This window comes from Rhinoraja longicauda, chromosome 5, assembly GCF_053455715.1.
Source record: "Rhinoraja longicauda isolate Sanriku21f chromosome 5, sRhiLon1.1, whole genome shotgun sequence".
Classification (NCBI taxonomy): Eukaryota; Metazoa; Chordata; class Chondrichthyes; order Rajiformes; family Arhynchobatidae; genus Rhinoraja; species Rhinoraja longicauda.
This window is the reverse complement of record NC_135957.1, coordinates 45,380,207-45,407,970: the sequence shown is the minus strand read 5'-3', so window position 1 is coordinate 45,407,970 and position 27,764 is coordinate 45,380,207. Positions and strand designations below refer to the sequence as shown.

The 27,764-nt window shown below is 41.2% G+C and overlaps 1 protein-coding gene across 1 annotated transcript in view; it reads left to right on the top strand.

Annotated features, from left to right (window-relative positions):
- The first annotated feature begins 11,180 nt into the window (after positions 1-11,180).
- The window catches only part of trim54 (tripartite motif containing 54), a 63,196-nt gene continuing 46,612 nt past the window's right edge, over positions 11,181-27,764 (top strand). The window contains exons 1-4 of the mRNA XM_078400133.1: positions 11,181-11,348; positions 12,016-12,188; positions 15,939-16,110; positions 16,325-16,420. Coding sequence (XP_078256259.1) covers positions 11,181-11,348; positions 12,016-12,188; positions 15,939-16,110; positions 16,325-16,420 — 609 coding nt within the window. The remainder of the gene's footprint in view (positions 11,349-12,015; positions 12,189-15,938; positions 16,111-16,324; positions 16,421-27,764) is intronic.

Here is a 27,764-nt window from a genome sequence, read left to right as displayed (position 1 = left end):
TAACTGTCTTTAAACTTAATTTTATAAATGTTATCTTTCCTGGATGCATGATGACAATTTAATTTGAATGCATGGATTATTTAGCAAAGCATGAAGTGATGGAAATCTCTGCGGGTCAGGCAGCATCTGTGGTGGGAAAGGACATATGATTTTTTGGTTCGGGGCCTATCATCAGTCTGAAGAAAGGTCCCGAACTGAAATGCTATTAGGTCCATTCCATCTGACTCTGCTGTGTCGTACTGCAGGAACCAACCTGATCTCCCGGTTGCTGGACACTAATTCTTCCCTATTCCTACACAGACCTTTCTGACCTCGGTCTCCTCCATTGTCAGAATGAGGCTAAACGCAAATTGGAGGAACAGCATATATCTCGCTTGGGCACCTTACAGCCCAGTGGTATGAATTCTCTCACTTCAGCTAGCCCCGGCATTCCTTCTCTCTCTATCCCTCCCCCACCCAATTCACACTAGCTTCTCATATTCACCCTACAAACAGCTTACAATGGCTTGTTTCCTTTATCATCATTACTTTTTTGCATATCTTTCATTCATTGTTCTTTATCTCTCGTTTCCCTTATCCCTAACCAGTTTAAAGAAGGGTCTCGACCCGAAATGTCACCCATTCCTTTTCTCCAGAGATGCTGCCTGTCCCGCTGAATTATTCCAGCTTTTTGTGTCTACCTTCAGTTTAAACTAGCATTTACAGTTCCTTCTTACTCCCTCCACAGAGATGCCTGACCTGCTGAGATCTTCTAGCATTTTGTGTTTTGTTCAAGATTCCAGTATCTGCAGTTCCTTTTGTCTATTTGGATTCTTTATCTATGTTAGAAAGTTCAAAGATCAATCCAAAAATGCCTGCCAATTTTCATCATCTTCAACTATAGCAAAAGAGGAAAACAGCTTCTTACAGCTGTGTAATTCGTAGTCCATCCAGTAGAATATTTTAGTACATTTACCTTAATTTCACATTTCATGGTTAATTTTTTTTAACTCGTGCAAATTTTAATCATGCAAATTGTATAACCTAAAATCCGATAAAACTTTAATTTGTAAGATATGCTCTTAAAATTAGCTTTATTTTTTGTTTTTATACAATTTTCAGCTCAATTGGTTTTAAATTTGTTAGATGAAATCAGCAGCTGGTGGAAATAATTGCTATATTTAAAAAATGAGGCTGTAGAACAGTTCATAAATGAACTCTTTTAAGAAAAATGTTCCTGGTTGGAAATGTCTGGATCATTCATGGAAGATGGTAACTATATCTCCTTGATTACGCACATAAAGTCATTTTATTTCGGGTGTCTATGGCACAAATTGAATCTCAACTTGGAATGTGTTTTCAAGAAACAATGTGGCTGTTTTTGTAACAGAGCCCAATATTAAAACATGTTAAAATATTCTGGTGCTCTCTCAGGGCACAAACATACTCCAAAGCATAATCTAACTTCTGCTTACTGAAATAACAAATTATTTTGGCCCTATTTAGAATGCATCAATTCCAGAGTTGTATCCTCGCTCTACTTCCCTTCTCCCAGGTTGCAGTCGCATCATTCCAAGTAGAGAAGACAGTAACCGATGGGGGTGGAGGGGTGTGCAAGATGAGGTACAAGTCCAGTGACATTTTTACAACTTTGGGATCCTTTCCACTGAGCATTTAAAACCTATAACAACTGGACTCGGGACTGCTCATAAATAAGTGGTACATGTGCATTGAACTGCCTCTTGGTCATGCGAATTGTAATTTTAAAACAAACAGGGCTTTTACTGTTCTGTAGCCACAACTGAAGTCTATATTGAAATGATGTAAAAATAATTTCACCAATTATGTAAAACATCCCAAAATAGGATTTGCCAATTATAGCCTATTGCCTTTGATGTTCTATATGAGCAGTTAATTTTAGAAACTTGATCACCATTATATTCACCAAAAAATGAAGAAGATGGACTGGAGTATGATAAAGAAAGAAAAACAGATCCAGGAAATCTGAAATAAAAGCAAAAAATGTTGTAAAATCTCTGATCCAGCCACACATATGGAGGAAGTGGTTAGTGTTTCACAATCATCCCCTCGCATCGAAACTGGATAAAGTTGGAGATAAATGGTATTAAGATGCAGGGAAGAAAAATAGTCTGGTGGATTAGAAGACAGGAGTAATCAAATGATCAATGGATTGATGCAAGGCGAATGGAGTCAGTGATGAGCATTTGAAACATAACATAGGTTGAGAGAGCATGTCTGATCATTGTTGGCCGTAAAGTTTTGAGTCATGAGCAGTATTTTACTTGATCAAAAGATGAAGTGCAGTTTATTGACCTTCATTGGAACATTGCAGAACATTGGGGAAGGATAAAAAATTAGTCAAACGTGTCTGGGAGCTTGGGTACATGTATTTTGGATGAAATTGTTGCAGCTTGTTTGTCACTTGTCACCGTAATTATCCACCCCACTGCCGTTTTGACTTCTGCCTACTACACAGTTTCAAAGAAGGATAATGCAAGTTCAAAACAAACTTGTTTTTTGATCAGGCATATTTTGTTTCGGGACCCAATATTTAATTATCAATATCAGAATAATTCTGCCGTTTTCATTTTCAACAGCTCTAGATCCATCTTTAGTTTCATTTTTTATCCTATTCCCTCTTGCCTTGCACCATCATCTCCTTTGTCATTTAACCTCTCCTTTCTCAAACCCTGCCACAGATCTTCCCTTTTGTTTATTCCTCTGTTCTCTTTTCTCTGAATCTTAGAATTTGATTAGCTTTTTCCAGGTCCGGTGAAAGCTAATTAATCTGAAAAGTTAACTCTGTTTCTCTATTCATTGGTGCTGCTTGGATTGATGAATAATTACAGCAATTTCTGTTTGCAAATCTAAGATGTGCAATTAATCATCTAGGAAGCCATTGTCTGGGGTACTAAATTTTGGACAGTAAGTGAGGAATGTATGTATAAACATAGCTAGAAATATGTCCTTTAAATAACTGGTAACAATAAATGATCTTCCTTTCCAAAGCCCATGGGAGAATCTGTTTAGATATATGCATAGCATTTGTGGGGCTTGGCTCTGAGTAATTTCACACAATTTGCTAATGGTTGGCCATAATCAATAAATAAACTTGTATATGCAATTTTGAAATTTTCATTTTTTAGAAATGAATTTAATTTTGAATTACAAATGTAACGCTATGCAATATCAGTCTGTTTGCCTCTTGAATTTTTAAATGTATATGGGCATGTCCATGTTACTCAAAGTATTTTTTAAATTTCATATTGTCTGCTTGCAATAGTAATGGTACATGCTTAGGAATCATGTAATTCATAAACTGACAGTTTCCTTTTCTTAACATTTTTTATAATATTTCTGCCAGATTTTAATGCTTACTAAAGAGCTCTTGGGAGCTGGTTTACCTGTTACAGAGCAAATGGGTTTGCACTTAAATCAGCATTAAACCAGTGAAGCACTTTCCCAAATGGAAATCTTTAAAAATAGGTCAACAGATCAAAATTCAGATGAGTCAACATTATCAACAAAAAAATTACCATGTCCACATAGCAATGAAGAACATAGAAATTGCAATGAAGCTTTTGCTATGAAGCTTATTTCCATAGTATGCTTTCATAATTATGTATAATTTTAAAGAAAAAAGTGACAGGTGATCATCAATTGCTATCAGAAAAGGATACTGTCTAGTTGTTTACTTTTTCTATATCGAATGTATCATGCTCTTAACTTGTAATATGTCTTTGTCAAAATGAGAAACATGCCCTCTCATTAAGTTTGGCCTATATTTAATAATTCAGGAGCTTGGGGTAATTTTTCATTTACTACATAAAGGGATAGTTATAATTTATTGGGGACTGTGACATTGCAATATTAATCTTGACTGGGCTGTGTTTGAATTTAATGTGATCGAATTATATTTTGTACAATTTTGTCTCAATACTTGACAATAAACGTGAATTTATAAAATGTTGGCTGGTATGTCGCGTTATGGCTTGAAAATTTTCCAAGTTGAAAAGGATGATAAAGACTACTTTTAGGTCATCAAAATGACCCTTTCCACTTGTTTTTGGTGAGTCCCAGACTTGCCTGAGAGAATTAGATTGAATTTTGTAGAATTTAGGATCATTTAAAAATGGTATGATCGTGAGCTTGCCACCTTTATGCCTATCTTTTGATTTGCGTGCTCAGGTCTACATTATTTACGATGAGCTGACAGATATTTTGCTTGGTTAGGGGAATGAATTGGAGGGTCAGTGAACTGTTTTTTCTAAAATGTTGTGAGAAAATACTCCAGCGTTTAGTGAATGTAAGGATTGTGAAGCTTAAAAGGAAGTAGATGACCACAAATGGGGAAAGAAGCGTTGTGGACACAAAGAAATGCAGATGCTGATTTACAAATAAAGACATAAAGTGCTGGCATAACTAAGTGGATAATGTTACATTTATGGAGAACATGGATTGAAGAGTTGTTACTGAGAGACTAAAGGATGTGGAACAGAAGGAGCACAATCGCTTTTGTAATAGTTAAAAGCGCTTGATTAGTATACTGCCATGTGCTATGGTAAAAGATTCAGCTGATTGGAAAATCTTCTGCAAGGGATGTTCTACATACTCAAAGGTGATCTAAAAAGGGTGGGATGAAATTTTACAGAGGAGGTTTGAATTCGGTTTGGGTCAAACATTAATAATGCTAATTTTGCCAATATACATTAACATGTACGAGAAAAATGTATGTTGATGCATGATAAAAGCGCAAATTGTGGATGGGAAAGTTTCATATCTTGGAGATTGGGAAGAACATTGACAATATGCAGATGGGTTAGTGCTAACTTAAACATTTAAAGTTAAGAGTCAAGAGTGTTTACTTGTTATATGTACAACAGGTTTACAAACATTATCAATCGATAACATAATAAACAAACAAAATTAGTTCAATGAATAAAATATTCAATATAGTGCAAAAGGAAACAAAAGTCTGAAGTCCCGAGTGCAACCAAGACAGTTTGTAGTACGAAGTTTAGTTGAGGTGAAAATGTAATGTTTTTCAGAAAGATGGGAGATTGGAGGCCTAGATAGAGTGGATATGGAAAGGATATTTCCAGTGGTGGGAGAGGCTAGGACCAGAGGGCACAGTCTCAGATAAAAGGACGTACCTTTAGAATGGAGATGAGGCATTTCTTTAGCCAGAGGGTGGTGAATCTGGAATTCATTGCCACAGGCGGCTGTTAAGGTCTAGTGATTGAGTATTTTTAAAACAGAGATTCTTGACTAGTAAGGGCATCAAACATTATGGGGAGAAGGCAGGTGAATGGGGTGAGAGGGAAAAAAAATAGATCAGCCATGATCAGATTTCCAATCATCCAGGAGTAGACCTGATGTGCCGAATGGCCTAATTCTGCTCCTATTGCTTCTGGTCATGTAATAAAGGCACAAACTAATCTGCAGAACTCACTGCCATTGAATTTGTGCCTGAATTGACAAGTGTTCAATTGGAGTAACCCTTGCCCAATGAACAGCAGTGGACCCAACATTTTAGGCCTACAATGCATATAACTGAGCTTCTGATCATGTGCTCCCAATTTTCTGTTAGCACGTGATCAGAAAATTTCATAACCTTCTACATTGTTCAAATGCAACTCCAGGAACAATCAAGAGCGATACAGTTTTATTCCTCAAAATTAAGTCCAATAATTACAGATAATGGTCCTACATCTTCTGGACCCATTTTCTGTTTCATCAATTGCTAATCTCTATTTGCGTTGCACCGAACAAGAGTAAGAAAACAATTGTGAAAGATTTAGGATTGCAGAATGGAGAGTAGGAGAATCTGTACATTGAACAATTAAACACACACTCCCACCAAATAAAACTTTACCATAGGAACCTGTATAGTTCTAGGCTTGTATAGTTCTCAAACCTATCATTTTGAGAGATACATGGGGAGTTCTCTATTTCAGTCATAGTGATACAGCATTGGAACAGGCATTTCCATTCATCCTGTCTATTTTGATCAAGGTGCCCACCTGTGGAAGTCCCATTTGCCTGTGTTTGACTCGTATCCATTGAAACTTTTCCTATTCATTTACAAGACCAGCTCAGGTCCCACACTTCTTACAGGTACGTTCATGAATGTATTAGTGCTGCTTCCTCCCCTCACCCCTGGCGGGTGCTTGAAATATAATCATAACATGTTTAAAGAATGATTTGGTGATGTTTGCTCAATCTAATACCAGAGTTTTAAATATAAATAAGCAATCTATGAAGACATGGTAGATAAACTATATTTAATTGCATTTTAATAGAACATAATTTAATTTAACTTAAAACATGATTAAAACATAATTAAACAAACTAATATTTAGTTTAAAAGTAATATTGATCTCAAAGGCAAAGAAACCCAATGGAAAATGTGATCCAGTTGACATATCAAGAAAAGATCCAAGAAAAACTGTTGCTACAGATTGGAAGGTAAGCTTGGACTTTTAGAAACTCTTTTATAAGATGTCACATAAAATACTATTATTAAAATTGTAGTAGGCCTGAAGGAAAAATCCAGAATTCAGCAAAAGAGGACCAAGGGATTACCAAACGCACAGCAACTTAACTAGGCAGGTAAGAATCATATAAACAGATTGTAAGACCTTCAGTAGGTACATAGAATGAAAAAAACAGCTAAACATGCTCCTTTGAAGATTGAGACTGAAGAAATGACAAAATAAGGAAATTAAAGGGAAATTTAAAAAATGTCTGATCTGAAACGAAGAAGTAAATGAGGCTGTCTATAGTGAGGTCACAACTGTCTCAACACTCCCCTGCCCATCATTCATTGCAGCTTTCCCCCCACCCCGCCAATCTGGTTCCACCAAATATCTACGAGCCTGTGTCTCTTGTATCTTTATAGGTTTGTATTCTTTTTGAATTTAGATGTTTGTGAATGATCTTATTGATCGAGCAGATGCAGAGACAGCTGGAAAATCTGGAACCAGGAGTTAGTCTTAAAATTCATCGGAGATGAAAAGCTGTTTCCTTAATCAAAGGGTGATAAATGACCTGGATTTTTCAAACCACGAGGCTATGAAGACTCAGTGAATGAGTATAGTAAAGATATAGATTATTTAATATGTAGATATTAATCTGTGGTTGTGCAGAGTCCAGATAAATGGTACTGAAGTAAACAAATAGGCATGTTGTGGGAGACTAGAACCAGGGGCCACAGTTTAAGAATAAGGGGTAGGCCATTTAGAACGGAGATGAGGAAAAACATTTTCAGTCAGAAAGTTGCAAATCTGTGGAATTCTCTGCCTCAGAAGGCAGTGGAGGCCAATTCTCTGGATGCTTTCAAGAGAGCGCTAGATAGAGCTCTTAAAGATAGCCGAGTCAGGGGGTATGGGGAGAAAGCAGGAACGGGGTACTGATTGTAAATGATCAGCCATGATCACATTGAATGGCGGTGCTGGCTCGAAGGGCCAAATGGCCTACTCCTGCACCTATTGTCTATTCTCATTGAAAGGGAGGCTTGAAGGACCAAATGGTCTACTCCTGCCTATGTTTCCTATGATATTATATCTGCCATTTTTATTGCTGATTTTAGGCATTCACTCTACACTCCACATGGAAAATCACATTGCATGACATCTTTTCCAGAATATTTACTCTATCGCTCACATTTTACCACGCACCATGACCTGGTCATTTAATTTCTCTTCCACTGTATAGCAAACTTTCTTTTTGTTCAATCTCCCCTCCCTATTGCTGCACAATTTTACCCTTGTCTTATCTCTATTTCTTTAATGAATGGGAATGGATCTCCAACATTAGCTGTTTTTTCTTCACTTGCTGCCAGACTGACTGAAGAATTGCCGTTTCATTTCTAGTTGTATTTTTAAAGATTTTATAGATGTATTTACTACGGTTTGTGATTGAAGAAAAAAACACGTCATGAAAAAAATCATACTTCAAGTGACGGTAAAATGGAAGAGATTAAGATGTGATAGCACCAGCGAGCTAGGAGCACTGCCCACAAAGTAAAAGTGTGGCTGAGTCAGATGGTGGATTCACATCTTTCTCTACTGACTAAAATGGACAAAAACCAGGAAAACAGCCAATCGTGGACAAGGATGAAATTAATAAACATAAAACAAAACTCTAATGAATTCCACATTAAATGATTCTGCATTTTCTGCCTAAATGTCATCTCGCAATCCCTTGTTCTTGAAAATATATATCTGTACCCAAGATTTTTTCATATATTTTCAAAAATCTTATCCTTGTAGGTATTCTTTTGCTGTCACCTAAATGTATTTTTCTATATTTGACTGCACCTGTCCAGTATACTGCTGTGGAACATGACAATCATTCATTTCTCCATTCTTAGATCAAGCAAATGTATTTATTCTAAGAACTTTCACCACAAGGAGAGGGGGAAGGGCACATTACCTCATCCGGTACGGTCTACTCTCTCTGTCTACTATGTATGGTTTGTTGCCATTTTTAGAGATAACAATAGACCATCGACAATAGGTGCAAGAGTAGGCCATTCAGCCCTTCAAGCCAGCACTGCCATTCACTGTGATCAGACTGATCATCCACAATCAGTACCCCGTACTTGCCTTCTCCCCAAATCCCTTGATTCCACTATCTTTTAAGAGCTCTATCTAATTCTCTCTTGAAAGCATCCAGAGAATCAGCCTCCACTGCCTTCTGAGGCAGAGAATTCCACAGATTTGCAACTCTCTGACTTGCTAATGTTACTTTTAATCCCTTCATCTAAATCATTAATTGTAAATAGCTGCGGTTTCTGGACCGAGCCTTGCGACATCCCATCAGTCACTGCATGCCATTCTGAAAGGGACCCGTTAATCCCTGCTCTTTGCTTCCTGACTGCCAACCAATCTTCTATCCATGTCTGAAGAAGGGTCTCGACCCGAAACATCACCCATTCCTTCTCTCCTGAGAGGCTGCCTGACCTGCTGAGTTACTCCAGCATTTTGTGAATAAATACCTTCGATTTGTACCAGCATCTGCAGTTATTTTCTTATTCTATCCATGTCAGTACCCTACCCCCAATACCATGTGCTCTAATTTTGCCCACTAATCTACTGTAATTCCATTTATTGTTGGATTTTCATGACATCTTTTTAAGCAGTCCCTGCGGACCAAGGATGACTTCTTCCATTTCAGTTTTGTGCATTCTGAGGTATTTAATGAGGCCAATGTGAGAACCATAGACTCTTACATACGTGAGCCAGGAGTTTGCTGATGGGGAAGGTGCATAGATCATTTTGTCAGTGTTACATGGGGCTTCTGTACACTCCAGGTAGTATTGATATTTCCAGAAGTCAGTGAAGATGTTGCATTGCTTGAAGGAAGCTTTAAACTCATTTTTGATTTTTTTTCCTGCTCCCTGCTAATCCCCTCCCAAGACAAAGCTCAGATATGTGTTCAGTTGCAGGGGTTTGCATGCCCAACGGTAAACCCCTGCAACTGAACCCATATCTGAGCTTTCTCTTGGGAGGGGATTACCAGGGAGCAGGAAAAAAATCAAAAATGAGTTTAAAGCTCCCTTCAAGCAATGCAAGATCAATTCGTTAATCCTTCCAATCAATTTGAAGGATTTTGCAGAGACAGTGTTGGAAATATTTTTTCCAGAGCCCGATAGTGGTGTTTAAGAGGCTATTAGATAGGTACATGGAAGTGGAGGGAATGGAGAGATATTGATCATGTACAGGCACATGAGATCAGTTTAATCTGGCACCATGCATGGCACAAACATTGTGGGGAGAAGGGTCCTTTCCTGCGCTGTACTGTTCTATATTCTATGCCTGGTGTTGGCCATGTTAGAGATGTCAGTAGCAATACATGAGGCTCACTGCTGTGAGCATAGCTGAGCTAGGCATTCCTCCTAGGTGGAATATGACTCATCAGCATATTCATCTTAATTTAGGGAAATTAATAGATGCAGACAGGAAATGAAAAGAATGTAAACCACTGGATCGGACTTTACTGGAAACACCCTTGTTCTTAATTTGGTATTGCAGATTTTCATTTCATTAAAGTCTTTCTTTAGTTTAGTTTATTACTTAGGTTAGTTTATTATTATCATGTGTACTGAGGTACAATGGAAAAACTTGTTTATGTGCTATCCTGTCAAAGGAAAGAATATACATGAATACAATCAAGCTGTCCACATATAAAGGATGAAGGGTACAACATTTAGTGCAAGATAGAACATCTGATAACGTTGGATTAAAGGTAGTAGAAAAGTCTCTGAGGTTGATGGGATGTTTCAATACTGTTAACTGCATGTGAGCTACAGAGATGTGCCAATTAATTATTTTTTAATAAGGAACTTTGGATTGTCATCACCTTGCAAATTAATTATGAATTATAACTCTGCAATTATACCTTCATGTTTCATTTGACAGCCATATGACCAGTTTCAATTATATATTTTGGATTTTTCTGGACTGAAGTAATTTCTCATCTGTTAGTTAACAATTTAGTTTTAATTCCTGCATCTGTTATTCTCTCTGAAAACAATCGATGTTGTGAAGCAAAGTAAGAAGTATTCATTTAATGAGAATAAATTCACTATTCCCATTAAACAAATACTACTTACTTTGCTTCACAACATTGATTGCTTTCAGAGAGTAACAGATGCAGGAACTAAAACTAAATTGTAAACCAATTTATCACAAATTAGATAGAATAAAGTGACTTTATGTAAATAGACTACATTAAATTAAAACATTATGTATAAAGAGAAATGACTCTTCACCATTGTTTTAGTTGCATGATTTAAATGTAAAATTTAGCTAGAATGGATTCAGTTTGTTTTTTAAATTGATTGAAAATGTTATATCTGATATGTAGCATACCACATGAGTAAAGGTCACTTGACAGTGAAAAGAACTGCTCAACAAATGGCTCTTCCACATCCCAGTCTCACATTTCATGAGATAAATATGGAGTGAGGAATGCAGGGCCCACAACTGTTGGGTCATGTGACTTGTTGCTTAAAAGAAAAGAGATACGATCCTCTGACAAGCTATTCTAAATTTAACTGTAGCCCATCAGTTAGCCTTTGAGTTAAGAGAGAAAGTCGGACAAAAGGAGAGCTCTGAAGTGAGAAAGAAACGTAATTACTACTTGACCGAATAAGTGAGGCTCTCTTTTTGGGGATGAACCTTGCAGTGGGATTCAAACCAATGCTCGGAGATGCACAGACAATGGACAGTTTGGAGAAACAACTTATTTGTCCTATTTGTCTGGAAATGTTCACAAAACCAGTAGTAATTTTACCATGCCAACACAACTTATGTAGAAAATGTGCCAATGATGTTTTCCAGGTAAGTGTTTCATTTGTTACCATTAAGTGGCTTAATTATCATTATTAATTTGTGATTCTTTCCAAAGGATTGAAGGATTAGCTGCACCTGTTTTCATCATTCATATATTCAGTGAAATAAGTTAACTCTTTGGTCAAACAAGATGTGCCCCTCACAAGCAATATTACTGATAAGACTTTCATTGTCCTTTTTTAAGCTTGTTTTATGCACGAGGTTTGAGATGGCAAAAGTGTCAAGTTGAGGGATCAAGGAAGGAAAGGTGCCAAAGAAAACAAAAAGTCAGGTCGTTATATGGCAGAGTAGAAGAAATAACAATCGAGTCTAGAAGTCTGAAGAAGGGTCCCGACTCGAAACGTCACCTATCTATTCGCCAGAGATGCTGCCTGACCGGCTGCGTTACTCCAGCACTGTGTGCCTTTTTTGTACACTAGCATCTGCAGTTCCTTGTTTCTACAAGTTCAGATCAGCTTTTTTATAAATGGAAATATTCTCAAGGAAAGTATGACTGCTGCTGAACTGAATTGCTGATCAAGAAAAGATAAGCTGAAGAAAACTACAAAAAGAGAAACATTGAGAAAGGAACTATGATCTGAGAATAACAGCTGAATAACTTGCTAAATTGTTTATTGGAGTTGACTGACACATTCACTCGATATCTCATTCCCAGGCTTCCAATCCGTTCTGGCAGTCGAGGGGTTCCGTAACAGTGCCTTCAGGGGGTCGCTTTCGCTGCCCTTCTTGCCGACATGAGGTAGTGCTGGATCGCCATGGGGTTTATGGCCTGCAGAGAAATCTCCTGGTGGAAAATATCATTGACATCTACAAGCAAGAATCATCCAGGTTACGCAATGCACTTTATTTATAGAGGCAGTTTGGCAGAAAGTGAATATGCTCTAATGAAAGTTTGCAATATTTATATTTATATGAACCTCGCTTTATTCTTTTGAGGTTGCTTTCTGTTTTATCATTTGACCTCTCAAGAACTGTATTTAGTCATTCTTTCATTATACTTAGTTAGTTCATAGTTATTCTTGCATCCATAGTTTTCTCAGCTGAGGTGGGGGGAGGGGTAAATCAAAAAATATTTTAATCACCAGAAGCATTCAAGAATTAAGTAAATAATAGACACAAGAGACTACAGATGCTAGAGTCTTGAGCAGAAAAACACTGTGTTGGAGTAATTCAATTCCAATTTTAGGTAACTAACCAACAAACCCCACCCCTCTTTTCTCTTCCCTCTCTTCTCTGTGCCCCCCCCCCCCCCCCATTGGATACACACCCATTGCTCCCACTATCCTACCCCCATATCCCCTTCTTGGCATCCTCTTCTACTTAAATCCCTTCCTCTACCTCAGTTCACCACGATTTTCTCCTTAATCTCATAACCTTTTGTCTCCTTTTCATTTCTGTCCTTTGTCCACATATCTCAAATTTGATTTTGCCAGTCAAAATTCACCTCACCTGTGTCCACATATAACTTGGCTGGCTTTGTCCCATCCAGACAGCTCTCTTCCAACTTTTACCCCCAGCTATAATCAGTCTGAAGAAGGGTCCAACCCAAAATGTTATTTATCCATGTTCTCCAGAGATGCTGCCTCACCCGGGGAGCAACTCCAACACTTTCCAGAACGGAGGCGTCGGGAAAAGGGAGAGGTGGGCATTCAAGTCTGGAAAGCGGAGCTATACAACGTCTAGATATAACCTGGTCATCAAAAAGGCTAAAAATGACTTTCACTCCAAACTGGAGGATGAGGCAGGTGTTTGGCAGCAATGGCAGGGCTTACATGCCATCACTTCCTGCAAGGTGAAATCAGGAAGCAGCTCAAGCCCAGGCGAGCTCACTGCGAACACTGATGTGCCTTCCCAGGCTCCCATAGGCACATACTGTAGGTATTACGATCTCAGTCACAGAGGCCAATGTAAGAAGATCCATCAGGAGAGTGAACCATCAGTAAGCACCTGGACCTGATGTTATACCTGGTCGTGTTCTTAAAACCTGTGCAGATAAAATGGCTGGAGTTTTTGCGGACATCTTCATCCTCTCATTACTGAAGTGTGACGTTTTCATCTGCTTTAAAAAGGCATCAATAATACTGACAGTAAAGTGACGTGCCTCAATGACTACTGACAGTGGCACAAACGTCCATGGTGATGAAGTGGATTGCGAGGTTGGTTATGGCACATATCAACTTTTTCCTCAACAGAACCTGGACCCGCTACAATTTGCCTGCTGCCACAGTAGCTCAACAGAGGATGCAATCTCACAGGCTCCCCACTCTGCGCTAAAGCACTTGGACAATAAAAACACATACATCAGATTGTTGTTCATAGACTACAGCTCAGCGTTGAACACCATAATCTCTAAGCTGGTTACCAAACTCACAGAACTGGGTTTCTGAGCATCCATCTGCAAATGGATCCTTGACTTCCTCATCAACAGGCCACAATCTGTACAAATTGGCAGCAACATTTCCTCCTCGATGCCAACAAAGGCACCTCAAGGTTGCATGCTCAGCCTCCTGCTCTACTTACTCCATACTCACCACAGTATTCAGCTGTAAACAACTCGAACTCCAGCTTCAAATTGCTGTGCATGCATATCTCTGAAGATCTGTCCTAGACCCAGCACAAAGAAAGCCCATCAATGCCTCTACTTCCTCAGACGTTTGAGAAGATTCAGTATTTCAATGAATACTCTCTTGAACTTCTACAAGTATACAGTAGAGAGCGTATTGACTAGTTGCACCACGGCCTGGTTTGGCAACTTGAACACCCAGGAACAAAGAAGATTCCAAAAAGTGCTGAACACTGTCCAGTCCGTCCCAGGTTCTGACCTCTCCACCATGGTAGGGATCGGCAAGAGTCACTGGCTCAAAAAGGCAGCCAACATCATCGGAGACCAACACCACCCTGACCACGCTCTCATTTTGCTTCTGCCATTGGGAAGAAGGTATAGGAGTCTGAAAATTGTAATGTTCAGGAGCAGCTTCTTCCCTACAACCATCAAGCTATTGGACACTACAACCTTCAAATAGGCTCCAAACAATATAGACTTGGGGACATTATTTTGACTTTGCACTACTATTGTCACAGCATGGCTTGGGAACAGTGCCATCCAAGACCGCAGGAAATTGCAGAGAGTCGTGGACCTTGCCTCAACCATCACACACACCAACCTCCTTTCTGTTGACTCCATCTGCACTTCACACTGCCTTGGCAAGGCCACCAGCACAATCAAGTCTCACCTCGGTCCTCCCTCTTCTCTCACCCATTAGGCAAGAGGTACAGAAATGTGAAAATGCATACCTACAGATTCTGGGACCGTTCCTTCCCAGCTATTAGCAGGCAACTGAACCATCCTCTCACCGATAGAGAGCGGTCCTGACCTCTCATCTGTCACATGGGAGACCTCCAAACTCTCTTCAATTGGATGTTACTGGACTTTATCTTGCACTAAACATTATACTCTTTATCCTGTATCTGTGCACTGAGGGCTGCTTGATTGTAACCATGGATAGTGTTTTCGCTAACTGGAATACATGCAACAAAAAGCTTTTCACTGTACCTCAGTACATGTGACATTACTATACTGAACTAAACAAAACTCCTACCACTTGCTATATTGACTTTATTTTGTGAAAAAAGGTAGTGCCAGGTTTTGTCACTATTCCCACCTTTTGTTTCCAGTCATTTGTAGGCTGTTATTTTATAAATCCTTCTCTATTAGCAGAGCCAGAAATGGACCCTTTCACCTAGTTCAAGGACATTTGTTTCATCACCCTAAGCTTCATTCAGTATTTTCCCTAATTTTGTTAAACAGACCTGGGTTTATAGTTGCTAGCTTTGATTGGAGGTATTTTTGATAGTTTCATTACTTGATCTCTCAGCTCTAATCATCACATCAGCATCTGTCTTAATCTCAACATCTTTATCAGTTACAATTACAATGACAAAAGCAGCCAAATAATATTGGAGAAAAATACCAAATTTCTCCTTAACTGTTTGAACAAATGTCCAGATGTGTGGTATTTAAATTCCCAGAAGTTAATGTTAACATTAATTCTAATTCCACCACTTGTCTCCCCCACTCCCCCCTGGAATCTGTTTACCTCTCCCCAGATAACACAATGGGGATCTGAATCTTTCACTTTCTACTTGACCTTGACAAAACCTTTTTTTCTTCTGGTAGAGGAGCAGCAGGGAAGAAGCCAAATTATCACTTTCCATCCCTAGAAGATCAGAGCTAGAACTCTGGCATTGTTAGGTGAATAGGGCTTGGAATGATAGAGTATGAGTGGAGGTTTGGGTGAGGGGAGAGGAGGAAAGGATATGAGCTTTGAGGAAATAAGTGGTATATTTACTAGGAGACGGAGGTGGATGAGTATGGGTTCATGGAGGTGAGAAGGCACGCGTAGAGATGAGAGAGTATTTACTTTATGAGGTGAGGCAGCATCCTCTAGACGTAGAGATGGTAATCATTTGGAAAAATCAACAGGTTTTTAATAAAGTACCATGTTTTTTTTAGTGTTCTCAGATGTGATACTTTATTTTACTTTAACTTTAATATATTGCATTAATAATCTCCTTCAGACCTCTGCACACCAAGCCTGACCAGCAGTTAATGTGTGAAGAGCATGAAGATGAAAAGATTAATATTTACTGTCTAACTTGTGAGGTACCAACCTGCTCAATGTGCAAAGTCTTTGGAGCTCACAAAGATTGTGAAGTGGCACCTCTGCAAAATGTGTACAAGCGTCAAAAGGTACATTGATTATATATTGGAGTCCTTTAGGAAAATCCTGGCAAATTATTTGTGTAGTAAAATGCTGCTTTATCTCAAATAAAATTTTAATAAACTAACTGAAAGCAGTTGTTAATGTTGCCAGAGCAAATGTTTAATGTATGGACCAAGTATGCTATTTTGGCTACCTGGAATAGGTCTATCCTGGTCTGATACATGTTCCTATTTTTCACAGACTGAGCTTAGTGATGGAATAGCAATGCTGGTGGCAGGCAATGACAGAATCCAGGCAATTATTACTCAGCTGGAAGAAATCTGTAAAACCATTGAGGTAAGCAACCACATTTCAAAATGTTTGAGTTAACTCATAGAAACATAGAAAAATAGGTGCAGGAGTAGGCCATTCGGCCCTTCAAGCTAGCACCGTCAATCAATATGATCATGGCTGATCATCTAAAATCAGTACCCCGTTCCTGCTTTTTCCCCATATTCCTTGATTCCTTGAGCTGCAAGAGCTAAATCTAACCCCCTCTTGAAAACATCCAGTGAATTGGCCTCCACTGCCTTCTGTAGCAGAGAATTCCACAGATTCACAACTCTCTGGGTGATGAAATTTTTCCTCATCTCAGTCCTAAATGGCCAACCCCTTATTCTTAAACTGTGACCCTGTGTTCTGGACTCCCCCAACATCAGGAACATTTTTCCTGCATCCAGCCTGTCCAATCCTTTAAGAATTTTATATGTTTCTATAAGATCCCCTCCCATCCTTCTAACTTCCAGTGAATATAAGCCCAGTCGACCCATTCTTTCATCATATGTCAGTCACGCCATCCCAGAAATTAACCTGGTGAACCTACGTTGCACTCCCTCAATAGCAAGAATGTGGTGCGTCGGAAGAGGCCCGAAATAAAGGCGAGAAGCCGGGTATTTCGGGACGTTCTGTTTTATTATTCCTCGGTTATCAGACGGGTCGAGTCTGCCGGAATGGCTTTGCTCCCAAAACCTTGTCCTTATAGACATGGTACCGGACCGCCCCCCTGGACTGGTCCATTCCCGTGCCGAGGGGTCGGTAGTAGTATGGCCCGACCCTTGGGAGCCGCCACAGGACCCCCCCCCCCCCAGAACCGGAGGCACGAAACGCACTGGTGGTCGCACAACCCGACCGGACCGCGTACGGTAATCGGTCGACAGAGGGCCCGGCGGAGGCACAGTTGGAGGGACAGGTGGTGGGTCCCGGAAGGGTGGGCGACCTCGTGGCCGAGGCTGGACAACCCGCACCGGTTGGTCAATGTTTAAGTGGGCCGGCTTCAGGCGGTCAATTGGCACGGCCTCCGGCCGGCCCCCCATGTCCAAGACAAAGGTTGTCTGTCCGTGCTCCAGCACCCGGTACGGGCCCTCATACGGCCTCTGGAGTGGCGTCCGGTGGGCGTCACGGCGCAGGAACACAAAGGCGCAGTCCCGGAGGGCCGATGGCATGTAAGGGCGGAATGTCCCATGGCGGGACGTCGGCACGGGTGCGAGCTTGCCAACTCGCTCTCGGAGGCACTGTAGGGTGGATGAGGGCGGTTCCTCTCGCCCCGGCAACGAGGGCACGAACTCCCCGGGTACCGTGAGCGGGGACCCGTATACGAGCTCCGCTGAGGATGAAGCCAGGTCCTCCTTTGGCGCAGTCCGGATGCCCAGCAAGACCCATGGTAGCTCGTCCATCCAGTCGGGGCCGGAGAGTCGCGCCTTCAGCGCTGTCTTCAGCTGCCGGTGGAACCTCTCCACCAGGCCGTTTGCCTGCGGGTGATAGGCCGTGGTGTGGTGTAGCCGCACGCCCAACAGGTGGGCCATGGCCGACCACAGCTCGGAGGTGAACTGTGGCCCCCGGTCCGATGAGATGACCACCGGCACCCCAAAGCGAGCAATCCAGTGCGCGGCCAACGCACGAGCGCATGTGGCTGTTGATGTATCGCAGCTGGAACTGGGCCTCCGCTTGGTAAAACCAAACGCGAGCCCGGGTGGTCTAGAAGGTCGGGAGCTTGATGCCTACCGCGTCGACAGCTGCGGCCTGGTCGGCCTGCGAGCCGGACGGACGGTCGGCTATCCATCGTTTGTCCATCCTAGCATGAATGGACCGTCGGGGTCACCAATGTGGCGCGTCGGAAGAGGCCCGAAATAAAGGTGAGAAGCCGGGTATTTTGGGACGTTCTGTTTTTATTATTCCTCGGTTATCAGACGGGTCGAGTCTGCCGGAATGGCTTCGCGCCCAAACCCTTGTCCTTATATACATGGTACCGGACCGCCCCCCTGGACTGGTCCATTCCCGTGCCGAGGGGTCGGTAGTAGTATGGCCCGACCCTTGGGAGCCGCCACAAGAATGTCCTTCCTCAAATTAGCAGGCCAAAATTGCACACAACACTCCAGGTGCGGTCTCACCAGGGCCCTGTACAACTGCAGTAGGACCTCCTTGCTCCTGAACTCAAATCCTCTCGCAATGAAGGCCAACATGCCATTAGCTTTCTTCTCTGACTGCTCTACCTGCATGCTTCATTTCAGTGACTGATATACAAGCACACCCAGGTCTCGTTGCACCTCCCCCGTTCCTAATCTGACACCATTCAGATAATAATCTGCCTCCTGTTCTTGCCACCAAAGTGGATAACCTCACATTTATCCACATTATATTGCATCTGCTTGCTCACGCAAACTATCCAAGTCACCCTGCAGCCTCATAACATTCTCATCGCTGCTCACAATGTCACCCAGCTTTATATCATCCGCAAACTTGGAGATGTCACATTTAATTCCTTTGTCTAAATCATTAATATATATTGTAAATAACTGGGGTCCTAGCACCGAGCCTTGCGTCACCCCACCAGTCACTGCCTGCCATTCTGAAAAGGACCTGTCAATTGCTACTCTTTGCACTTGGAGAAAACCCACACTGTTACGGGAGAATGTACAAATTCCATACTGCCAACACCTGTCGTCAGGGTCAAACCTCGGTATCTGGTGCTGTAAAGTGGTAACTCTACCGCTGCACGCCTGCCCCTTTGTTTCGACGCCTATTATCTCGATCTTCATCCAAAGATCAAACATAACCATTTTATTAAATTAATTGTTAGCTCATGGTTGCATACATTGTGTAACTATCACAGCAAACATGAAATGGGTATATTCAACATTCAGCTCATCACTTTAAAGAGCAGATAAACTGGCACCACCCTTAAGTCAAATTTAATCAGCTTCTATCAATTTTCTCTCTTCTCTCATTCCCAACGTACAGATATGTCAGTTGATTGGCTTGCTATAAAATGTAAAATTGTCCCAAGTGTGTGTAGGATAGTGTTAATGTGCGAAAATTGCTGGTCGCAGCGGACTCTGTGGGCCAAAGGTCCTGTTTCCACGCTGTATCTCTAAAGTAAATTAAACTAAAGACAAATTAGTCTGGGCTTAAAGTAGGAATGCCATTGGTCAAAGATCAAGTTTAGAAAATCCCCTGTAATTCCTTTGGATTTTGAGATATCAGCACAACAATTTTATTCTATGATAAGATCAATTAGATCTGTATGTACTATTGGTCTACTTTTTACAGAATATATTCAAAACATTATGAAACAGATTAACTCATTATGTTTAGAGAAGCTAATCTTTATCTACATCCTTTAATGATGGGAAGATTCACTGCACGCTTCTGTCGATATCACTTAAAGATCATATCATGCAACATACTGTTAAAGTCCACCATTTCTAAACAGGTGCATCACCCAAGGTACTTGTTTACATTTGTCCTTTCGTTATTTCAATTGCCAAATATTGTGCAGTGAAATGGAAGCTAAAGACTAGCTAAAAGTTCCTTCCATTTCTTTTAAATTTAATGAGCAGCCGGAAGTAGTTGTGCATGTAGGCACAAATTACATGGGTAAGAAGAGGAAGGAGGTTCTGCAATGCGAGTATAGAGAACTAGGTAGGAGACTGAAAAGAAGGACTTCCAGAGTGGTTATCTCTGGGTTGCTTCCAGTACCTCGTGTTAGTGAGGGCAGGAACAGGGAGATAGGGGATCTGAATTTGTGGCTGAGGAGTTGGTGCAGAGGGCAGGGGTTCAGATTTCTAGATCACTGGAATCTCTTCTGGGGCAAGGGTGACCTGCACAAAAGGGATGGGTTGCACCTTAAATGGAGGGGGACCGACATTCTGGCAGGCAGGTTTGCTAGTGCTACATGGGTGGGTTTAAACGAAACAGTGGGGGGGGTGGAGTCAACAACGTAGAAGTGTATGTGTGCAGATAACAGGAAAGAGAGTGCAGGAAAAGTCATCTTTAAACTAACAGGGCAGGGAGATGGGAACCAATGCAAGGAAACAGAGGGCCATAAAAGGAGGACAGAAGCAAAAGGTAGAAGGGAAATGAGAAAAACAAACCTAAAAACTTTGCGCCTTCATGCGAGTATTCGTAATAAGATAGATGAATTGAAATGCAATTAGTTGTTAAGGAATATGGTATGGTTGGAATTACGGAGACATGGCTCCAGGGTGACCAAGGCTGGGAGCTAAACATGTAGGGGTATTAGATATTCAGGAAGGATAGACAGAAAGGAAGAGGAGGTGGGGTGGCATTGCTGGTTAAAGAGGAGATTAATGCAATAGCAAGAAGAGACATTAGCTTGAATGCTGTAGAATCGGTATGGGTAGAACTGCGAAGAGCCAAGGGTAGAAAACGCTTGTTGGAGACCACCAAACTGTGGTAGGGAGGTTGGGGATAGCATCAAGCAGGAAATTAGGGATGCGTGAAGCAAAGGTCAGCAGTTATCTTGGGTGACTAATCTACATATAGATTGGGCCAACCAAATTGGTAGCAGCGCTGAGGAGGAGGATTTCCTGGAATGTATATGGGATGGTTTTTTAAACCAATATGTAGAAGAATCGACTAGAGGGCAAGCCATTTTAGACTGGTTATTGTATAATGAGGAAGGATTAGTTAGCGATCTTGTTGTGCAGAGCCCCTTGGGCAACCGTGACCATCATGTGGTGGAATTCTACATTAGGATGGAGAGTGACACGGTTAATTCAGAGACTAGCGTCCCGAATTTGAAGAAAGGAAACTTTGAAGATTTGAGACTGGAATTGGCTAGGATAGACTGGCAAATTATTCTTAAAGGGTTGACGGTGGAGATGCAATGGCAAAGATTTAAAGACTGCATGGATTTGTTCATCCCTGTCTGGCGAAAAAATAAAACTGGGAAGGTGGCTGAACTATGGCTAATGAGGGAAATCAAGGATAGTGTTAATACCAAGGAAGAGGCATATAAATTGGCCAGAGGAAGCAACAAACTGGAGGACTGGGAGAAATTTAGAACTCAACAGAGGAGACCAAATGGTTAATTAAGAGGGGGAAGAAAGAGCATGAAAGAAAGCTTGTGGGGAATATAAAAACTCAAAGCTTCTTTAGATATGTAAAAAGGAAAAGATTAGTGAAGACAAACGTAGGTCCTTACAATCACAGCAGGTGAATTTATAATAGGAAACAAAGAAATGGCAGAACAGTTAAACATGCTTTGGTTCTGTCTTCACTAAGGAAGACACAAACAATCGCCCTGAAATACTAGGGGACCGAGGATCTAGTGGGAGGGAGGAACTGAAGGGAATCCACATTAGTCAGGAAATGGTGTTAGGTAAACAGTTGGGACTGAAGACAGAAAATACCCAGGGCCTGATGGTCTGCATCCCAGAGTACTCGAGGAGGTGGCCCTGGAAATCATGGATGCATTGGTGATCATTTTCCAATGTTCTCTCAACTCTGGATCAGTTCCTGTGGACTGAAGGGTAACCAATGTAACTCCACTTTTTAAGAAAGGAGGGAGAGAGAAAATTGAGAATTATAGACCAGTTAGCCTTACATGGTAGTGGGGAAGATGCTTGAGTCAATTATTAAAGATGTTATGGCAGCACATTTGGAAAGCAGTGACAGGATTGGTCAGTCAGCATGGATTTATGAAAGGGAAATCATGCTTGACTAATCTTCTGGAGTTTTTTGAGGATGTAACAAGTAGAATGGATAAGGGAGAGCAGTGGATGTGGTGTATCTGGACTTTCAAAAAGCCTTTGACAAGGTCCCACACAAGAGATTAGTGTGCAAAACTAGAGCACATGGTACTGGGGGTAGGGTATTGACATGGATAGAGAACTGGTTGGCTGTTCAAAAATATCAGCATGAGCTATTATGCAAGGTGGCTCATGACTGCCCCATCTATTCAGTTAATGTTCCAAAAAGGGAAATAAAACATCCAAGAAATGTATTTCTTATTTATTGACCAGAGAATTTTGTTATTTGAATCTTATGAGATATTCTTCCATTTTAGTATTTACAATAAAATCTCCATTGCTATTTTGTTTCAAATGTATTTAACAGGGGTTCAGTGTCTTTATAAAATAACAAAGGTCAGTATAAAATAAATAGGACCAGTCAAGCTCAAGAAGAGACACCATGCTGCATCAAATGACTTAACAAACATCTTACATATCCAGACCTTCTACCGACCATCCAAAATAAAGGTGTGTGCAAGAGATACTTTTTACAATTCATTAAAGATGCAGCTTCAACATGTGTAAAAGTATATGATGAGCTGAATTATATGTAACTCAGCTGTTTAAAAAGGGAACAAGGCAAAGAAAGTAAATTATAAGCCGCTTCGCCTGACTTCAGTCGTTGGTGAGATTCTAGAGTCCATTATCAAGGATGCGGTTTCGGGGTACTTGGAACCACATGATAAAATAGGTGGAAGTCAGCAAAGATCTTGCCTGGCATATCTGTTGGAATTCTTTGAGGGGGTAACAAGCAGGATAGACAAAGGAGAGTCAGAGAGATTGTTGGAATTTCATGTCAGGCTGCTAAACAAGATAAGAGCCAGGGTACTAGCTTGGATAGAAGATTGACTGAATGGCAGAAGGCAAAGAATGGGAATAAAGGGCGCCTTGTCTGGTGAGCGCCCAGTGACCAGTGGTGTTCCACAGAGGTTGCTCTTGGGTCCGGTACTTTTCATGTAATGTGTTAATGATCTGGATGATGGAATTGATGGCTTTGCGGATAATAAGAAGATAGGTGGTGGGGCATATAGTGTTGAGGAAGCAGGGAATCCACAGATGGACTTGGACAGGTTGCAAGAGTGGGCAAAAAAGTGGTATTAGGAATACAGCGTAGTAAAGTGTATGGTCATGCACTTTGGTAGAAGAAATAAAGGTGAAGACTATTTTATAAATGGGGAGAGAATTCAGAAATTGGAAATGCAAAGGGACTTGGCAGTGTTGGTGCAGGATTCCCAAAAGGTTAATTTGCAGGTTGAGTTGTTAATAGGGAAGGCAAATGCAATGTTAGCATTCATTTTGAGGGGAGTAGAATATCATAAGGTCATAAGTGATAGGAGCAGAATTAGGCCATTTGGCCATCAAGTCCACTCTGCCATTTAATCATGGCTCATCTATCTTTCCCTCTCAACCCCATTCTCCTCCCTTCTCCCCATATCCCCTGACACCCATACTAATCAAGAATCTATCTCCGCCTTAAAAATATCTATTGACGGTCTCCACAGCCTTCCGTGGCAATGCATTCCACAGATTCACCACCCTCTGAGTAAAGAAATTCCTCCTCATCTCCTTCCCAAAGGAACATCCTTCAATTCTGAGGCTATGACCTTTTGGTCCCAGACTCTCTCGCTAGTGGAAACGTCCTCCCCACATCCACTCTATCCAGGCCTTTCACTGTTCAGTAAGTTTCGATGAGCCCCCCCCCCCCATCCTTCTGTACTAAAGCGAGTAGAGGCCCAGTGTTGTCAAACGCTCATTATATGTTAACCCACTCATTCCTGGGATCATTTTCGTAAATCTCTGGACGATCTCCAGCACCAGCACATCCTTCCTCAGATATGGGGCCCAAGATTGCTCACAATACTCCAAATGCAGTCTGACCAGCGCCACATGATTGTTCCACCAGAACAATTTGCCTCTTCAAACAGTGAGTACAATTATAACTTTGATTAAATAATATTTGAACGATCAGAGGATGTTAAATGCAACTAGTGCAATTAATCCCTCTGTGTAGGAAACACATTGCGTGACTCTGACGAACAATATACAAAAACAAACAAAATAATGGTATTGTGTGGCTGGTCATATGTTAAGAGGAAAATATTCAATGTACATAGCAAGTTTTGAAGGATTAATGAGTTCTACCAGCAGACTCGAGTCCTGTGCTTGAATGGTGAGGTTAACCAGAACTTTAGTGGGAAGTTGAAGTATCTGTGCAAATGGAGGGGTAAAATCTTTAGAAGTTTTTGTTGAGTTTCATTGTGCATTAATTCTACTTTTGTTCAATTATTTGCATAGTCTGCCTTTTTATTTGATGTAATTAGAATGCTCTCAATGTTGTGACCCTCTACTTAATTTTCTTTCTTTTGGTCTAATTAATTGTACTGATTATATTTTAAATTAATTTTTGTGCTGCTCCTTTTGCTTTAAGGTATATATTACCCCCTCTCTCCACTACAATTTGTGTTATTTCTGCTCACAATTATTTTTCTTACCGGTTGTTAACACCCAGTTATATGGCAGAACTATAGACTGAATTATAAAATTCTGATTTTAAGTCCCACGCAAGATTAGAACACAAAAAAAACTAGGCTGGTGCTTCAGGGTGGTGCTGGGGGAGCACTGCAATGCAGAGGGCACCACGTTTTGTATCAAATTTGAATCCAATCCTTTATTGTCTCACTCAAATGACAGCACTATTTCAAAGATTCTGTGCAACAAATTTGAATTTATCACCCAATTACTGAAACAGATTATTGGGTTATTATTGTGTGAGTCTGCTGTTTGGTTACTGCGTTGTCTGTATTATAATAGGGATGGCAGCTAAAAGTACTTAATTGGAGTTAAAATCCCACAGTACATTCTGAATTGGACATGAAAGGTCCTGCCCAAATATAAGTATTTTTCTTTCTAAGCAATTTACTCAAAATGCAGGGGCGGCACAGTGGTGCAGTTGATAGAGCTGCTGCCTCACAGTGTCAGAGACTGCTCGTTCTCCCTGCAACAACGTAAATTTCCTTTGGCTGTTCTGGATTCCTACCACATCTCAAAAACATGCATATTAGTAGATGTTTTTTTTAGTTAGTAGTTTAATTGGCCTCTAATATTGCCGCTATTGGAGTGGATGCGAAAGTGGGAAAATATAGAACATGTGGGAATGGGTGATTCATGGTCAGCATGGATTGAGTGGGCCAAAGGGCCTGTTTCCATGCTGAATCTCTAAACCAAACTAATCTAAAATTGAAATCTACGGTTATAAGGTGAGAATGGCATCCAGTCCCTCTCTCTATATCTTAGATCTATCAATAGTGGTGGGGGAAACCCATCCTAATTTTGTCTATGCAAAGAGCTCTTTAAAAAGCTTCTAAGATTCTGTTGTGTTTACATTGCCACTTGGAGGCCCTTGAAAATAATTTGTGCTACTGCCTATTCGAAGCATGGGTAAATTAACAGATGAGTTACCAGACAAAAAGGAAAAAAAAGGAAGAAAGATTCTAAGGGGAGTAGGAGGCAACCGTGGCTGACAAGGGAAGTTAGAGATGGAATAAAACTAAAAGAAAAGATGTATAACACAGCAAAGAGTAGCATGAAGCCAGAGGATTGGGGAAATTTTATAGGACAACAGAAGGTAACAAAACGGGCAATAAGGGCTGAAAAGATGAAGTACGAGGGGAAGCTGGCCAAGAATATAAAGAAGGACAGTAAAAGCTTCTTTAGATATGTTAATAGAAAAAGAGTAGCAAAGTCAAATGTGGGTCCCTTGAAGGCAGACACGGGTGAAATTATTATGGGTAACAAGGAAATGGCAGAAGAGTTGAACAGGTATTTCGGATCTGTCTTCACTAAGGAAGACACAAACAATCTCCCAGATGTACTGGAGGACAGAGGATCTAGGGGGGGGGGGTAGAGGAACTGAAAGAAATTTTCATTAGGCGAGAAATAGTATTGGGTAGACTAATGGGACTGAAGGATGATAAATCCCCTGGGCCTGATTATCTGCATCCCAGGGTCCTCAGGGAGGTGGCTCTAGAAATAGTGGACGCATTGGTGATCATTTTCCAATGTTCAATAGATTCAGGATCAGTTCCTGTGGATTGGAGGATAGCTATTGGAGAGCGGCACGGTGGCGCAGCGGTAGAGTTGCTGCCTTACAGCGAATGCAGCGCCGGAGACTCAGGTTCGATCCTGACTACGGGCGCCGCCTGTACGGAGTTTGTACGTTCTCCCCGTGACCTGCGTGGGTTTTCTCCGAGATCTTCGGTTTCCTCCCACACTCCAAAGACGTACAGGTATGTAGGTTAATTGGCTGGGCAAATGTAAAAAAAATTACAAAAAAAAAAATTGTCCCTAGTGTGTGTAGGATAGTGTTAATGTGCGGGGATCGCTGGGCGGTGCGGACCCGGTGGGCCGAAGGGCCTGTTTCCGCTCTGTATCTCTAAATCTAAATCTTTAAAAAAAATCTAAATGTTATTCCACTTTTCAAGAAAGGAGCGAGAGAGAAAACGGGGAATTACAGACCAGTTAGCCTGACTTCGGTGGTGGGAAAGATGCTGGAGTCAATTATTAAAGAGGTAATAACGGTGCATTTGGATAGCAGTAAAAGTCAGCATGGATTTATGAAAGGGAAATCATGCTTGACTAATCTTCTGGAATTTTTTGAGGACATGACAAGTAAAATGGATGAAGGGGAGCCAGTGGATGTAGTGTATCTAGACTTTCAGAAAGCCTTTGATAAGGTCCCGCACGGGAGATTGGTGACTAAAATTAGAGCACATGGTATTGGGGGTAGGGTGTTGACATGGATAGAAAATTGGTTGGCAGACAGGAAGCAAAGAGTAGGAGTAAACGGATCCTTTTCAGAATGGCAGGCAGTGGCGAGTGGAGTGCCGCAAGGCTCGGTGTTGGAGCCGCAACTGTTTACCATATATATTAATGATTTGGAAGAGGGAATTAGAAGCAACACTAGCAAGTTTGCTGGGTGGCAGTGTAAACTGTGAAGAGGATGTTAGGAGGTTGCAGGGTGACCTGGACAGGTTGAGTGAGGGGGCAGATGCATGGCAGATGCAATATAATATAGATAAATGTGAGGTTATCCACTTTGGCGGCAGAAACAAGAAGGCAGATTATTATCTCAATGGAGTTAGGTTAGGTAAGGGGGAGGTGCAGCGAGACCTGGGTGTCCTTGTACACCAGTCACTGAATGTTGGCGTGCAGGTACAGCAGGCAGTGAAGAAAGCTAATGGAATGTTGGCCTTCATAACAAGAGGATTTCAGTATAGGAGTTCTTCTGCAGTTGTATAGGGCCCTGGTAAGACCACATCTGGAGTATTGTGTACAGTTTTGGTCTCCTAATTTGAGGAAGGACATCCTTGTAATTGAGGCAATGCAGCGTAGGTTCACAAGATTGATCCCTGGGATGGCGGGACTGACATATGAGGAAAGATTGAAAAGACTAGGCTTGCATTCACTGGAGTTTAGAAGGATGAGAGGGGAATCTTATAGAAACATATAAAATTATAAAAGGACTGAACAAGCTAGATGCAGGAAAAATGTTCCCAAAGTTTTGAGCGAGTCCAGAACCAGGGGCCACAGTCTTAGAATAAAGGGGAGGC